We start from the raw sequence: 17083 nt of genomic DNA, 5'->3' as shown, positions 1-17083 counted from the left end.
CTGTCCTAGGACTTGGCCATGTATTGCAACCACACGACACTTGAGCTGGTAGTTTAAAGAATGGGATGGAAATTGTGATTATCAACCCTGCTCCAACAACAAGTACCATGATATAATTACTGACAACTGAGAGTCAGGACCTTGATTTACCATCTCATGCAGTCCGGTATGAGTCCAGTATGAGTCTCCTATCACTGCTGTTAGGCCGTGGGGTCTCCCTAGGCCCGAGGGAGGATATCCTCCTAACTGGCCAATCAGTAGCATTTCCAGCTTCCAGGTATTCAACAAGCCATGTTGATGAGCTTTAGGTAGTATATGGATGCCCTCCCTATCTCTCCACTCAGTTAGAGAGTATCCTGGGACCTGGGCTGCCCCTGACTTTCAGATTAGTGGCAAGGATAGCACCCAAGGCTCTGAACACAGCAGCACAGGGAGACACAGACAGGCCAGGCCAGAACAGTCTAATCTGATCCCCTAGAAATACTTTAAGCTGCTCCTTAAGTGGTTCATCAACAGCTCAATACCCAGGTCAGTGGGGTTCACATGGATGCCATATGTCCCTATTTATAAACATGTACATATAAAAAATACCAAAAGAGTGTGTGTGTGTGTGTGTGTGTGTGTCTGTGTGCGTTTGCATCTGTCATGTTTTGAAACTAAGTTGATAGGGAGGGCCACTGTGGTTGGGATGTTATACAGTGTCATATGCTGTAGGCCTACACTGCTTTTTTAATTGAATGTGGATCGTTATGTCAAGGGGTTGTGAATTATATGGGGAACGTTTTTTCATGAAGCGGCATGAGAAAGTGAGAGAACCGTTGACTGGGGCCTCCATCCTATGGTCCTGCGGTGCCCCGTGCTCCTATCTCTCTCTCCCCCTGTCCCCCAGGTATATCCAGGCTGCCACCTCACCAAAGGACATTATTATCGTGGTGGACATCAGTGGCAGTATGAAGGGTCTAAAGATGACCATCGCCAAGCACACCATCAACACCATCCTGGACACACTGGGGGAGAACGACTTTGTCAATGTCATCGCTGTGAGTCAACCCTCCTCCTGCCTCTAAGCACCAACGGAACAAGACATCTCAAACATAGGGTCTTGTGATTTCCATGTGTTGAAATGTGGTGTTCAGTTGGTGTTCAGTTGACTAAGCCATCCCCATTACATTATCTCACCTTCACACATTACCTGTTACACTACTACACTGTTACAACACAACAGTGTCACACTGTTGACAGGACTACAGCCCTGCCTTGTGGTCTTTTCTCCCCACAGTACACTGACTATGTGCGCTACGTAGAGCCATGCTTCAAAGGCACCCTGGTGCAGGCTGACTTGGACAACCGCGAGGTAAGTCCATTATCTTCTTCAGGTAATCTGTGGCCACTAAGCCACAGAGCTCTTACCTCTCAGCAGGGCTCTAGCAACTCAAAGTGTTCTGTTATGACATTACACCCCTGTGGAGGTGGAGCGTGAAGGGCCACCTTGGCTGTCAGTCATGCTGCTAAGCTAGGTGTGGAGAAGTTGGCTCCACCTATCGGCTTAGTTCCTATTTCATGTATTGGCCCAGTGTGGATCAGAGAGCAGGCCAGGTCAGCCGTCATTCACAACCATCAGCCTACTGTGGAGAGGGACTCTAATGGATTGTGACTGACAGGGATGGAATCATTTTAAAATATGTATACTATAATAGTACGGAAAAAATTTATGAAATGTATGCATTCACTAATGTAAGTCGCTCTGGATAAGAGCGTCTGCTAAATGACTAAAATGTAAATGTATGTAAATGTAATATGTAGAACACAAATTTACATATATGATATTTTTTATTTTACCTTTATTTAACTAGGCAAGTCAGTTAAGAACAAATTCTTATTTACAATGACGGCCTAGGAACAGTGGGTTAACTGTCTTGTTCAGGGGCAGAATGACAGATTTTTACCTTGTCAGCTCAGGGATTCGATCTTGCAACCTTTCAGTTACTAGTCCAAAACTCTAACCACTAGGCTACCTGCCGCCCCAATATAGAAATGTAATGTATGCATAAAATGTATTGATAAGTAAATCAATATGATTTTAGCGTGCAAAATGTGTACGTAGACTACATGTATGTTTGTCAGGCAGTGCAATGTATGAGAGAAAACAAAAGGGTTCTTCAGTTGTTGCCATAGGAGAACCCTTTTGGTTCCAGGTTTAACACTTTTGGGTTCCAAGTAGAATCCTTTCCACAGAGGGTTCTACATGGAACCCAAAAGGGTTCTACCTGGAACCAAAAAGGGTTCTCCTATGGCAACAACTGAAGAACCCTTTTGGAACCCTTTTTTCTAGCATTGAAAAAAACTTGCTCCCTAATTTCTGAATCACGCTTGTAGCTACAGTAGACTATGCTTCTTGTAGCTACAGTAGACTATGCTTCTTGTAGCTACAGTAGACTATGCTTCTTGTAGCTACAGTAGACTATGCTTCTTGGAGCTACAGTAGACTATGCTTCTTGGAGCTACAGTAGACTATGCTTCTTGTAGCTACAGTAGACTATGCTTCTTGTAGCTACAGTAGACTATGCTTCTTGTAGCTACAGTAGACTATGCTTCTTGTAGCTACAGTAGACTATGCTTCTTGTAGCTACAGTAGACTATGCTTCTTGGAGCTACAGTAGACTATGCTTCGGGGGAGGGGCAGATACCCTACACATGCACACACACTGGCAGAGATTTTCAGCTGGTAGGCAGACACTGGAATAGGTTTCTGAGTGAGGGCTTTGCATTCACGTTTTGTTGCATTTTTTTGTGCGAGAAAAATGGCCAAAACATGAATGAACGTTATTAACCGGTTTCCATGCTTTTAAAATAACGGTTTCGTTCTGGAACAGTATGGATCACTTTTGTTCTGATTCTGTTCCTCAAAAATGTTCAATATTTTCTGGTTTTCGGTTCTGTTCTTTTTCACCGGTTCCATCCCCTGCTGAAAAGTGATGTTAAATCAGTCGATCAATCACTCTCTGTCCATATACTGTACCGTAGCAGTAATCAGTCAATCAATCACTCTCTGTCCATATACTGTACCGTAGCAGTAATCAGTCAATCAATCACTCTCTGTCCATATACTGTACCGTAGCAGTAATCAGTCAATCAATCACTCTCTGTCCATATACTGTACCGTAGCAGTAATCAGTCAATCAATCACTCTCTGTCCATATACTGTACCGTAGCAGTAATCAGTCAATCAATCACTCTCTGTCCATATACTGTACCGTAGCAGTAATCAGTCAATCAATCACTCTCTGTCCATATACTGTACCGTAGCAGTAATCAGTCAATCAATCACTCTCTGTCCATATACTGTACCGTAGCAGTAATCAGTCAACTAAGTGATGGCTGGGCAGGCAGACTGACTGACTGGCAGGTAGGTAGGTAGGTAGGTAGGTAGGTAGGTAGGTAGGTAGGGAGGGAGGTAGGTAGGCAGGCAGACAGTGAGGGAGGCTCACAGACAGACAGGCAGAGAGACAAGCATACTGGCTGGTAAACTTTGCGCTGGGTGATTTATGAGCTACTAATGTTTTCCTGTTTGGTTTTAGCCACCTGGCATCTGCTCCTACAGTATATCCTACAACCAGATCCTCTCACGAACATTCTGTATGCCTCTAGCACCATGATGGGTATAACCTCAGGAATGAGGTTCACACTGGTTACCCTTAGGACCTTTTGTTAAGGTAATTAATGCCTGTGTAGTTGCCAGGTGTGTTAAGTAAACAAACTTGGAACATTACACACTTTTTTGCATTATAGTTTTCAGTCAATCAAATACCATTGGAATAGTGTGTTTAATACAATTGTCACAAAGAGCTTTATAGCCAGCAACCAGAGACTGCAACCAGGTCAGAGTGGCCATGAAAAACTCTCTTGGTATTCAGTCAACTGGACTGGTGTATTTGACCTTACACTGTCATGTCCTGTGCTAGGCTGTGCTGCATTACTGTACTTAATTTTTTTAAATAAAAAGCACCTTTATTTAACCAGGTAGGCCAGTTGAGAACAAGTTCTCATTTACAACTGCGACCTGGCCAAGATAAAGCAAAGCAGTGCGACAAAAACAACAACACAAAGTTACACATAAACAAACGTAATGTCAATAGCACAATAGAAAAATGTATGTACAGTGTGTGTAAATGTAGAAGAGTAGGGAGTTAAGGCAATAAATGGACCACAGAGGGAAAATAATTACAATTTAGCATTAACACTGGAATGATAGATGTGCAGATGATGATGTGCAAGTAGAGATACTGGGGTGCAAAAGAGCAAGAGGGTGGTCACATTGTTTTCTCACCGTAAAAGGTGCTGACCTCTCCCTCAACTCAATTCAATTTTCAATTTAAGGGTCTTTATTAGCATGGAAAACATATGTTTACATTGCCAAAGCAAGTGAAATAGATAATAAACAAAAGTTAAATAAACAATACAAAAATGTACAGTAAACATTACACTCACAAAAGTTCCAAAAGAATTGTAGTAACTTGACAAGGAATGCCCACACGCATTTCGATATTACTTTCCTTTACTTTCAACCCAAACCTAAAGGTGTATTGCCAGGTACAAACGGTACAAATATAACAGAACTATATATCCCACTCAGCCGGTGGTAGAATCACATTGCAACAGAACTCACTCTTGGTGATGACATCATCAAAGGGGAAAGGTCAAGGTTAATGCCAATAATAACCATGTAATTATTTATATAGTGTCCACACTATAACACTTCTCCCCCCTCAATTTAAATCCCCCCCCTGTAAGGAAAACATAAGGTTAACAAGTAAACCACATTAGTGTTTTCTTCTCTTTACTACACCACACTGTAGAACTTCTGCTGGTGTTACGGTAAATGTAACCAAAACAACAACAATAAAATGACAGTCCTTATTTCTTTTCAACTAGGTCTGCTGCTCCAAACAAACACTAACACCACGAGTCTCTCAGTCTCAACTACAAAGTTAGTTTTTCAGGAGGCTTGTGACTACGCTGTGATCTGCGCAGTACTCCTGGTGTGCTACGAGACACAGGTAAGGCATGTCCCAGTGGAGCTGGGTCTGAGGGCACAGGAGCGGGTTGGGTGTTTGTGAGAGAATGTCCATCACCCTCTGCTGGAACCACTGAATGCCCCTGTTCCTCAGATGCTGTTTCCTGTGGGATTTCAACTTGTATACTACCACCCACAGCTGTTCCGTCTGAAAACATGGTCTTGTCTTTGTCATAGCGCAGGCGGAGATGGTCCTGGTGTCTGCGCATGACTCGACCATCAGTCAGTTTGACCACAAAGGAGACGGGACCACTCTGACTCAGAATGATACCTGGCAACCAGCGTTGGCTGCTTGTGAAGTTGCGGATGTAGACAGTGTCATTGGGTTTTAACTGTCTCTCCCTTGCGTGGTGGTCATGTCTCTCTTTTTGTTTCTCCTGCTTCCGTTCCACTCGTGCTCTGATGTTCGGACGCAGTAGATCCAGGTGAGCTTTTGGCCTTCTGCCCATTAACATCACCGCTGGAGCCTGTCCTGTTGTTGTTTGTGGCGTGATGCGGTACTGGAACAAGAACCGAGAGAGCTTAGTAGTGATGGTTCCCCCAGTCATCCTTTTGAGCCCCTCTTTCAGTGTCTGCACCGCCCGCTCCGCTAAGCCGTTTGAGGCCGGGTGAAACGGGGCGCTGCGGACATGGCGGATCCCGTTTCTCCGCATGAATTCTTGGAACAAATCACAGGTAAACGTTGTTGCGTTGTCGGACACCAGAGAGTCCGGCAGACCATGGGTTGAAAACACCTGCCGAAGCTTTTCGATGGTTGTGGTCGCTGTGATGTTGCTCATGATGTGCGCCTCCAGCCACTTGGAGTGTGCGTCCACCATGACAAGGAACATGTGACCCATGAAAGGGCCTGCAAAATCTATATGCAGCCTAGACCATGGGTGGTCAGGCCACTCCCACAGATGTAGTGGCGCGGGCGGCGCCATCTTCTGGTTGATCTGGCACTCAGAACATGATTTAACTTTGTCTTCTACCTCCTGATCCATGTTAGGCCACCAGATGTAAGATCTGGCTAAACTTTTCATCCGGGAGGCACCCGGGTGAGCCTCATGGACCTCATCCATGACTTGTGCACGGCCAGGGGGTGGAACAACCACTCTGGACCCCCAGAGTATGCAGCCATCCTGCACACTCAGCTCCGTTTTGCGCTTTGCGTAAGGTCCTAGTCCATCATCCTCTATGACAGGAGGCCAACCCTGCATCAGGAATCTTTTCACTTGGGACAGGATAGGATCCCGGTCTGTCCACTGTTTGATCTGATTGGCATTCACAGGTGAGTTTGACAATCTCTCCATTAGGAAAATTGTCTCGGGAGGCACCACAGTTGTGGCAGGCATCTCTGGTAGCGGGAGACGGCTGAGCGCGTCTGCATTTGCATTGTCCTTCCCCGCTCTATACACTATCGTATACTGGTAAGCCGACAGTGTCAGGGCCCAACGCTGTAACCTTGCTGAAGCCATGGGCGGAATGCATCTTGATTCACTAAAAAGGCTCATCAGTGGTTTGTGGTCAGTGCATATGGTGAAATGACTACCGTAGAGGTACTGATGGAAGCGTTTCACAGCAAAGACTATGGCCAGACCTTCCTTGTCTAACTGTGAATAACCCTTCTCAGCACTCGTCAGCGTACGTGATGCAAATCCAATGGGTCTCTCTGACCCGTCCTCCATCTGATGAGAGAGTACTGCCCCGACGCCATAGGGTGAGGCGTCACATGACAGGATGATCTCTTTGTCTTGGTCAAAATGAACCAGAAGTTGTGCTGATTGTAGTAGTGCTTTCACTTCCTTGAAAGCTTTCTCTTGTGCTGGCCCCCACTTCCATTTACAGTCTTTGTGGAGCAACTGATAAAGTGGAGCCAACACTGTTGACAGCTCAGGGAGGAACTTCCCATAGTAGTTCACCATGCCCAGGAACGACCTGAGCTCTGACCCATTCTTGGGGTTTGGAGCATCCTTGATTGCCCTGACTTTGTCCTCCACAGGACACAGACCCTGCGCTGTGATCTTGTGACCTAGGTATGTCACACTCTGTGCTTGGAATGTGCACTTGCTACGCTTCAGGCGCAGCCCTGCCTCAGAGAATCTCTTTAACACCTGGTCCAAATGGTGGAGGTGCTCCTCCTCCGTCTCCCCTGTAACCAGGATGTCATCCAGGTACACTGCTACATGAGGGATCCCCTGCAGCAGATTGTCCATTGTCCTCTGGAAAATGGCTGGGCTGGACGCCACTCCGAAAACCAAGCGGTTGTACCTGAACAAGCCTTTGTGCGTGTTGACTGTGACATACTCTTTTGAGTCCTCGTCCAGGAGGAGCTGTTGGTAGGCGTGACTCATGTCAAGCTTTGAGAACGTCTTGCCTCCTGCCAGTGTCGCGAACAAGTCCTCCACCCGTGGCAGCGGGTAAGCGTCTAGCTTAGAGGCCCTGTTGATGGTGAGTTTGTAGTCCCCACATATACGCACCGTGCCGTCACTTTTCAGAACGGGAACGATAGGAGCTGCCCAGCGGGAGAACTGAACGGGAGTAATGACGTTTGCTTCCTGCAGCCGCTCCAACTCATCTTCCACTTTCTTTTTCATGGCGTAAGGCACTGTCCTGGGCTTGAAAAAGCGAGGCTCGGCCTGAGGATCCACGAACAGCTTAACTGTAGTGCCCTGCAGTGTGCCCAGTTCCTCTTTGAAAATCTCTGGGTATTTTTGAATGACATCCTCAGTCACTCGGGTGTGTTTTATCTCACCCCAGCTCAGTTGTATTTTGTTTAGCCAGTCACGCCCTAGTAAACTAGGCCCATTCCCTTTCACCACCAGGAGCCGTGCTCTCGCTTCCTGGCTGTTGTATGCAATGTTCACTTCTAGAGCCCCAAGCAATGGTATGGTCTCCCCGGTGTACGTACGCAGTCTGATCCCTGCCGGTGTGAGGGCAGAAACCTGTCTTGAGCCCCATTTTTGTTTGTAGGTCTCCTCACTTATGACAGAGGCAGAGGCCCCCGTGTCAACCTCCATCCTCATCTGCTTTCCATCTACCTCCACTGTAGCATAAATAGGCTCTGCGCGCGGCTCCCTCACATTAAACATGTTGTAGGAACAATGCTCGTCCTCCTCCTCTGTGCTCTCTAGGTGGTGCGCTGCTGACTGAGGCTTTGGTGCTGTGAACTTGCCCAGCCCAGTCCGCCCACCCTCTGGCTTGCTCCTAGGACCCCTGCATTTTTTTGCTAAATGTCCCTTTTTGTTGCAATTGTGACAGACAGTCTCCATGAACTTACAGTTGTTACCATAATGTGTCCCTCCACATCTGAAACATTCCACTGCTTTTCCCCTTTTTCCTGCCGCCTCTTTTGTCACCTGATGCACTGCACAACTTTCACTATTGGCCTTTTGAATATTTTTCACATTACTAGCGGCCATCTCCATCCCTTGAGATAGTTCCAATGCCCTCTTGAAAGTCAGTGTGGCTTCCCCAAGCAACCGGCGCTGTATGCTGTCCTCATTAATGCCACAGACTAATCTGTCACGGAGCATGTCCTCTAACATAGCCCCAAACTCACAATGTTCAGAGAGTTCCCGTAATTCAGCAACAAAGTTAGCAACAGACTGACCTGTTTTCCGAAAATGGCAGTTAAACTTGAACCTCTGGACAATCACTGAAGGCTTTGGATTGTGGTGAGTCTGAACGAGAGCAACTAGATCCCCAAAAGGAATTTCTCCCGGTCTCCGTGGTGTAGCCAAATTCCTCATTAGCTTGTAGGTTTTAGCCCCACACACACTCAAGAGAATAGAGCGCTGTTTAGCCTCATCTATGATTCCATTTGCCAAGAAAAAGTGTCCCAACCTTTCCACATATTCCGTCCAGTCTTCGTTCTCTTCCACAAACTCAGTGATAGTCCCAAACATTGCCATTATAACGCCAACCTGTCCTTGATCCTCGTTAGCGATTTGCACTTGCTGCTGATTGTCCCCGTCGGCGTTTCCGTCCAGTGGCACCTGCTCTCCGTCGCTCATTAAGCTAGCTAGCTAACTCGCCCTGTACAAGTTGATAAAGTTTTATCCTCGTCGCCAAAAAGGTGTAGTAACTTGACAAGGAATGCCCACACGCATTTCGATATTACTTTCCTTTACTTTCAACCCAAACCTAAAGGTGTATTGCCAGGTACAAACGGTACAAATATAACAGAACTATATATCCCACTCAGCCGGTGGTAGAATCACATTGCAACAGAACTCACTCTTGGTGATGACATCATCAAAGGGGAAAGGTCAAGGTTAATGCCAATAATAACCATGTAATTATTTATATAGTGTCCACACTATAACAAGAATAAAGACATTTCAAACGTCATATTATGTGCAAATAGTTAAAGCACAAAAGGGAAAATAAATAAACATAAATATGGGTTGTATTTACAATGGTGTTTGTTCTTCACTGGTTGCCCTTTTCCCCTCTCTCTCTCTCTCTCTCTCTCTCTCTCTCTCTCTCTCTCTCTCTCTCTCTCTCTCTCTCTCTCTCTCTCTAGCATTTTAAGGTGCTAGTGGATGAGCTTCACGTGAAGGGAGAGGGAAAAGTTGCAAAGGCCATGAAAGAATCCTTCAAAATCTTGAACGAGGTTTGCTTCACACACACACACACACACACACACACACACACACACACACACACACACACACACACACACACACACACACACACACACACACACACACACACACACACACACACACGTATACTTCCACACACTTGCTGTTGGCCCAGTCTCAGTTCTTCACTGTGTGGTGCTTCCTCCCAGGCTGCGACTAAGGGCCAGGGCAGCCTGTGTAACCAGGCCATCATGCTGATCACAGATGGAGCCATGGAGGACTTCAAAGACGTGTTTGAAGAGTTCAACTGGCCTGATCGCAGGGTACTGTAGGGTATATCCAATATTTTCTCCATATGAATAACTACATACACACTTGACCTACAGGGATACCTATTTACGGTACATTAAAATGTAATACAATTTAATTGGTCGCATACACATATTTAGCAGATGTTATTGCCGGTGCAGCGAAATGCTTGTGTTCCTCGCTCCAACAGTGCATCTAACAATACACAACAAGTAAATTCTTCTGTTATTCTGTTTTCTACTTCCCTACTTCCCCTGAACAGCAAGGTATTTTGAGGACATCACTTTAACAGCCTTGTCAGTTTAATATGTTCAGTATTTACTTAATGAACTGACTGAATTGAACATCAGTTTCCTATATGTCTCTTTCAGGTGCGCCTCTTCACTTACCTTATTGGCAGAGAGATGACCTTTGCAGACAACACCAAGTGGATAGCCTGCAACAACAAGGGTTACTACACACACATCTCCACTCTGGCTGATGTGCAGGAGAATGTCATGGAGTACCTTCACGTCCTGAGCCGACCAATGGTCATCAATCACAATCATGACATCATCTGGACTGAGGCTTACATGGACACTGTGGTGAGTACGGCAGCTATACTTACCCAGTGTGCTTTGCCTAATAACTGCAGTACATTCTGCCTTTTCTTCCAGGATCCAAATCTGCACTTTCTTTGGCTTCAAAGGCAACATGTTGTTGCATTTAACCACGTTTGTCACCTCACACTGCCCTGTTTGAAAGTCAACTGTCTACTGTAGTATCATGGTGTGCTGTCAGTTACATTAGTTCATTCATTCTGTGTGTCTGTGTAGTTTATGACTCCTCCCTGTATTTGTCTTCTGTCCTGCTACTGTGCTCATTCTCTCATCTCACCTCACCTCTATCACCGGACCTGACCCTCACTCACTCACACTGACAGCTACCCAATACGAAGGAGGTAAAAAGAGACTGTGGGAAATACATCTTGTCTGATAGGGAAGCCCTTTTAGTGTAGTCCTCTTCTGTTTAGGCCTTGTGGTAATAGTGAACGCAGTCTCCCAAGCTTTCGATTGGCTATCACCAATTGCAGTTGTATGGCACCCTCTAGCGTAACGAGTCTTAATTGCAGGTATTAGAAGTTAACACGTAGGAGTAGTACCAGAACCAACAGCTTTTTGATTTGGTTTAGGATAAACAAAACGTTATTTCTGATGCAGAAATATGTACTAATGCTGCAATTATTCCTCCAGCTCTTTGCCACAAAGGCTCAAAGTTTACTTCTCATGACCACGGTGGCAATGCCTGTCTTCAGCAAGAAGAAAGAGACGGTCAGTGGACTAAAAGCCTTTGTTAGATTTAAATGTATATTTAACATAAGAATGGTGGTAATAACAGTTAGAAGTTGTAATTTAGTAGTCCCTTTGAGGCACCAGACTATTCTTCCCCAATAGCCTGTTACAACTGTAGTAATCTAGAGCTATAAAAGGTATGTGAGGTACAGTACCAGTCAAAAGTTTGGACACACCTACTCATTCAGGGTTTTTCTTTATTTTTACTATTTTCTACATTGTATAATAATAGTGAAGATTTCAAAACTATGAAATAACACATATCGAATCATGTCATAACCAAAAAAGTGTTTAACAAATCAAAATATATTTTTTATTTCAGATTCTTCAAAGTAGGCACAGATTTCCACCGGTCTAATGTCCATTTCTAGTGTTTCTTGGCCCATTTCTAGTGTTTCTTGGCCCATTTCTAGTGTTTCTTGGCCCATTTCTAGTGTTTCTTGGCTCTTATTCTTATTGGTGTCCTTTAGTAGTGGTTTCTTTGCAGCAATTCGAGCATGAAGGCCTGATTCAGGCAGTCTCCTCTGAACAGTTGATGTTGAGATGTGTCTGTTACTTGTGAAGCATTGGGCTGTAATCTGAGGCTGGTAACTCTAATGAACGTATCCTCTGCAGCAGAGGTAACTCTGGGTCTTCCTTTCCTGTGGTGGTCCTCATGAGAGCCAGTTTCATCATAGCACTTGATGGTTTTTGCGACTACACTTGAAGAAACTTTCAATGTTCTGTAAATGTTCCGCATTGACTGACCTTCATGTCTTAAAGTAATGATGGACTGTCGTTTCTCTTTGCTTATTTGAGCTGTTCTTGCCATAATATGGACTTGGTATTTTACCAAATAGGGCTATCTTCTGTTCACCACCCCTACCTTGTTACAACACAACTGAATGGCTCGAACGCATTAAGAAGGAAAGAAATTCCACACAATTAACTTTTAACAAGACACACCTGTTGATTGAATTTGTTCTTAACTGGCTTGCCTAGTTAAAGGTTAAATCAAAATAAAAATACAATTTAATTGAAATGCATTCCTGGTTTCCTCATGAAGCTGGTTGAGAAAATGTCAAGAGTGTGCAAAGCTGTCATCAAGGCAAAGGGTGACTACTTGGAAGAATCTCAAATATAAAATATATTTTGATTTGTTGAACAATTTTTTGGTTACTACATGATTCCATGTGTCATTTCATAGTTTTGATGTCTTCCCTATTATTCTACAACATAGAAAATAGTAAAAAATAAGGAAACACCCTTGAATGAGTATGTATCCATACTTTTGACTGGTGCTGTATATTTCAACCTGGTCAAGCAGTTCACTGTGTGCACAGTGCATCTGTGTTGCAGTGACATGTTACTGTCGTTGTTGTGCCATTAGAAGTCTTATACACCCTCCTCTCCCCTTTTCCTCCAGCTGAGCCATGGGATCCTGCTGGGGGTGGTGGGTTCTGACATCCCCCTGTTGGAGGTAATGAAGCTGGCTCCCAGATATAGGCTGGGTCCCCATGGTTACGCTTTCCTCATCACCAACAATGGGTACATCCTGGCACACCCTGACCTACGACCTCTGGTGAGTACAACCGCTGTAGAGCTTACGCTTGCTTTCGACTATAGTAACTGGTAGGGTTTCATTATTCCGGGAACTTTCAATCAATTCTGTGGTTTTCCCGAAATCCCAGTTGGTGGATTCCCGGAATCTGGAGGGAATAAGCAGGAATTCCGAACTAGGGAATTTATTGAAAGATCCCAAAATGTTGCAACCCTCATCACTTCTAATACTACTACAGTCCCTATTTCTAATACTATAGTCACGACTGCAGTCACCAGTACTACTACCGCAGTAAAAACTACTATTAATACTACTACTACTACTCTGACCTGGTTTCAAATCCCATTTGAAATCTTTCATATACTGTTAGTGTTTGTTTTAGGCTGCCTGTACTATTACATTCAACTAATAAACAATAATTATCACACTTCTACACTGTTGCTTTATTTCCATTTTTATTTATAGAGTAAATAATATAGATTTGATATTGTAGAATTCTGAGACAAAAACAGAAAATATAAAAACAGTGGAATGAGAACAATCACAACGAAAGACACTTCACTGAGCAGTGTAAGACGAGAGAAGCAACTCTGCAACATCCTAAAACATATAGATCAGATGCAATCACTTGAACACGCACTTCAAACATGTAACCTTATTAGAAGCACAAATAGGATGCTTGTCCCACAATATATCCAGTGGACTGTAGCACTCACATGAACACACACTTCAAACATGTAACCTTATTAGAAGCACATATAGGATGCTTGTCCCAAAACATATCCAGCGGACTGTAGCACTCACATGAACACTTATACCTGTAATAAGTTGAGGACAGTTGAGGACTTGTGAGGCATCTGTTTCTCAAACTAGACACTCTAATGTACTTGTCCTCTTGCTCAGTTGTGCACTGGGGCCTCCCACTCCTCTTTCTATTCTGGTTAGAGCCAGTTTGCGCTGTTCTTTGAAGGGAGTAGTACACAGCGTTGTACGAGATCTTCAGTATCTTGGCAATTTCTCGAATGGACTAGCCTGATGAGTTTCAGAAGAAAGTTATTTGTTTCTGGCCATTTTGAGCCTGTAATCGAACCCACAAATGCTGATGCTCCAGATACTCAACTAAAGAAGGCCAGTTTTATTGCTTCTTTAATCAGAACAATCGTTTTCAGCTGTGATAACATACTTGCAGAAGGGTTTTCTAATGATCAATTAGCCTTTTAAAATGATAAACTTGGATTAGCTAGCACAACGTGCCATTGGAACAGAGGAGTGATGGTTCATGATAATGGGCCTCTGTACGCCTATGTAGATATTTCATTAAAATCAGCCACTTCCAGCTACAATAGTCATTCACAACATTCACAATGTCTACACTGTATTTCTGATCAATTTGATGTTATTTTAATGGACAAAAAATGTGCTTTTCTTTCAAAAACAAGGACATTTCTAAATGACCCCAAACTTTTGAATGGTAGTGTATATACCCACAATTCTAGACTTACAAAGCAGCTCTGCAGTGGCTCTGTTAAAGGTACTCTGTCACAGGTTGAGCTGGACTAGGTGATGATTACTACCAACAGTGGAACTCAGCACCCAGATTAGCCCCAAAGCAAGTCGCACATTCCTGGAAGCTATTATTCTCAGCTAGTGGATGTTGTGGCAAATAAACACATATATTTCTATGGCTATGAGGGCCAGAGTCACCTAAGAATTTAAAAACACAATAGCCATAAAAACACAATATGCCTTGCAAAATCACACTACATCAGAACAGAAGATTGTACAATAAAGGGAACGCTGAGTGTAGTAGTACAATAAAGGGAACGCCGAGTGTAGCAGATCGACAGGGAACGCCGAGTGTAGCAGATCGACAGGGAACGCCGAGTGTAACAGATCGACAGGGAACGCCGAGTGTAGCAGATCGACAGGGAACGCCGAGTGTAGCAGATCGACAGGGAACGCCGAGTGTAGCAGACCGACAGGGAACGCCGAGTGTAGCAGATCGACAGGGAATGCCGAGTGTAGCAGATCGACAGGGAACGCTGAGTGTAGCAGATCGACAGGGAACGCCGAGTGTAGCAGATCGACAGGGAACGCCGAGTGTAGCAGATCGACAGGGAACGCCGAGTGTAGCAGATCGACAGGGAACGCCGAGTGTAGCAGATCGACAGGGAACGCCGAGTGTAGCAGATCGACAGGGAACGCCGAGTGTAGCAGATCGACAGGGAACGCCGAGTGTAGCAGATTGTTTAGTAAGGTGTAGGACAGCTGCCAGAAGTTTAAGTCTCATCAATCCCATGAGAAGTTAGCTGTTCATCTCCAGAGTTAGGAGGAAAATAATGAAAAGAATCAGGCAGAAACATGTTTTCCCTGCAGCAATATGCCACAAAAAACAGGCAGATAGATCAAGCTCCTATTGGACAGTCGTCATGTTGAGATGGTGTGAGATGTAGGAAGAGCATGCAGTATTGTTGAGCTTAGGATGTTGGAGGGTGGTGCAAGGCACATTGTGTTTTTAAATTCTTCGTCCTTGTCAGTGACCACACTCAAACGGTCAGTAGCCACGCTCAAACAGTCCAAAGAGTCTAACCTAAAGACCATCTCAATGTTCAATTTGCAGATTTTGTGTGGGGTCACTGATTGGTTATTGAACAGAGCATGAATAATTTCATTAAATGGTTAAAGAGTCTCAGATGACAGCCTCATGCTCAACACCTAGAGCAGCACAGTGGAGGGTTGTATTCATTAGTGTACACCGTAGACAAAATGTTTTGCAACAGATAATGAAAACAAGCCTTTCTTATCGGGCAAATTCAGCTTGTCCCTCCCAGGCAACCATAAAATGTGATTCTGGGTGCCAAGGTTATTTTCTGTTTTATTTAACCTTTATTTTGACAGGGGGTCATGCTGAGACCAAGGTCTCTTTCACAGATAAGCCCTTTATACACATCAATACACATCAATTACACATGGAAATACACACCAATTACTCTTCAATATATACTATACACATCAATTACATTTCAATATACATTATACATATCAATTACACTTCAATATACACTATACACATCAATTGCACATCGATCACCACTTTATTTTAAGAATGTGAAATGTCAGAATAATAGTAGAGAGAATTATTTATTTCAGCATTTATTTCTTTCATCACATTCCCAGTGGGTCAGAAGTTTACATACACTCAATTAGTATTTGGTAGCATTGCCTTTAAATAGTTTAACTTGGGTCAAACGTTTCGGGTAGCCTTCCACAAGCCACAGTAAGTTGGGTGAATTTTTGCCCAACCTTTTTTTCAGTTCTGCCACAAATGTTCTATAGGATTGAGGTCAGGGCATTGTGATGGCCACTCTAATACCTTGACTTTGTTGTCCTTAAGCCATTTTGCCACAACTTTGGAAGTATGCTTGGGGTCATTGTCCATTTGGAAGACCCATTTGTGACCAAGCTTTAACTTCCTGACTGATGTCTTGAGATGTTGCTTCAATATATCCACATAATTTTCCTACCTCATGATGCCATCTATTTTGTGAAGTGCACCAGTCCCTCCTGCCGCAAAGCACCCCCACAACATGATGCTGCCACCCCTGTGCTTCACGGTTGGGATGGTGTTCTTCGGCTTGCAAGCCTCCCCCTTTTTCCTCCAAACATATTGATGGACATTATGGCCAAACAGTTCGATTTTTGTTTCATGAGATCAGAGGACATTTCTCCAAAAAGTACGATCTTTGTCCCCATGTGCTGTTGCAATCCGTAGTCTGGCTTTTTTATGGCGGTTTTGGAGCAGTGGCTTCTTTCTTGCTGAGCAGCCTTTCAGGTTATGTCGATATAGGACTTGTTTTACTGTGGAAATAGATACTTTTGTACCTGTTTCCTCCAGCGTCTTTACAAGGTCCTTTGCTGTTGTTCTGGGATTGATTTCCACTTTTCGCATCAAAGTACGTTAATCTCAAGGAGACCGAACGTGTCTCCTTCCTGAGCGGTATGACGGCTGCGTGGTCCCATGGTATTTTGGGACCACGCAGCCGTCATACTGCTGCGTGGTCCCATGGTATTGCGTACTATTGTTTGTGCAGATGAACGTGGTACCTTCAGGCATTTGGAAATTAATCCCAAGGATGAACCAGACTTGTGGAGGTCTACAATTTTTTTTCTGAGGTCTTGGCTGATTTCTTTAGATTTTCCCATGGTCAAGCAAAGAGGCACTGAGTTTGAAGGTAGGCCTTGAAATACATCCACAGGTACA

General features: G+C 44.2%; 1 protein-coding gene across 1 annotated transcript in view; it reads left to right on the top strand.

The window, feature by feature from the left end:
- LOC115192701 (voltage-dependent calcium channel subunit alpha-2/delta-4) overlaps positions 1-17083 on the top strand; it is a 101801-nt gene that overhangs the window by 15626 nt on the left and 69092 nt on the right. Inside the window, exons 8-15 of the mRNA XM_029751484.1 lie at positions 890-1040; positions 1280-1354; positions 9582-9671; positions 9852-9965; positions 10323-10535; positions 10874-10891; positions 11184-11261; positions 12688-12843. Of these exons, the coding sequence (XP_029607344.1) occupies positions 890-1040; positions 1280-1354; positions 9582-9671; positions 9852-9965; positions 10323-10535; positions 10874-10891; positions 11184-11261; positions 12688-12843 (895 nt within the window). The remainder of the gene's footprint in view (positions 1-889; positions 1041-1279; positions 1355-9581; positions 9672-9851; positions 9966-10322; positions 10536-10873; positions 10892-11183; positions 11262-12687; positions 12844-17083) is intronic.

Source organism: Salmo trutta, chromosome 4 (assembly GCF_901001165.1).
Source record: "Salmo trutta chromosome 4, fSalTru1.1, whole genome shotgun sequence".
In the NCBI taxonomy this organism is placed as follows: Eukaryota; Metazoa; Chordata; class Actinopteri; order Salmoniformes; family Salmonidae; genus Salmo; species Salmo trutta.
The sequence above is the reverse complement of the archived record's forward strand: the minus strand, read 5'-3'. Positions and strand labels throughout refer to the sequence as shown.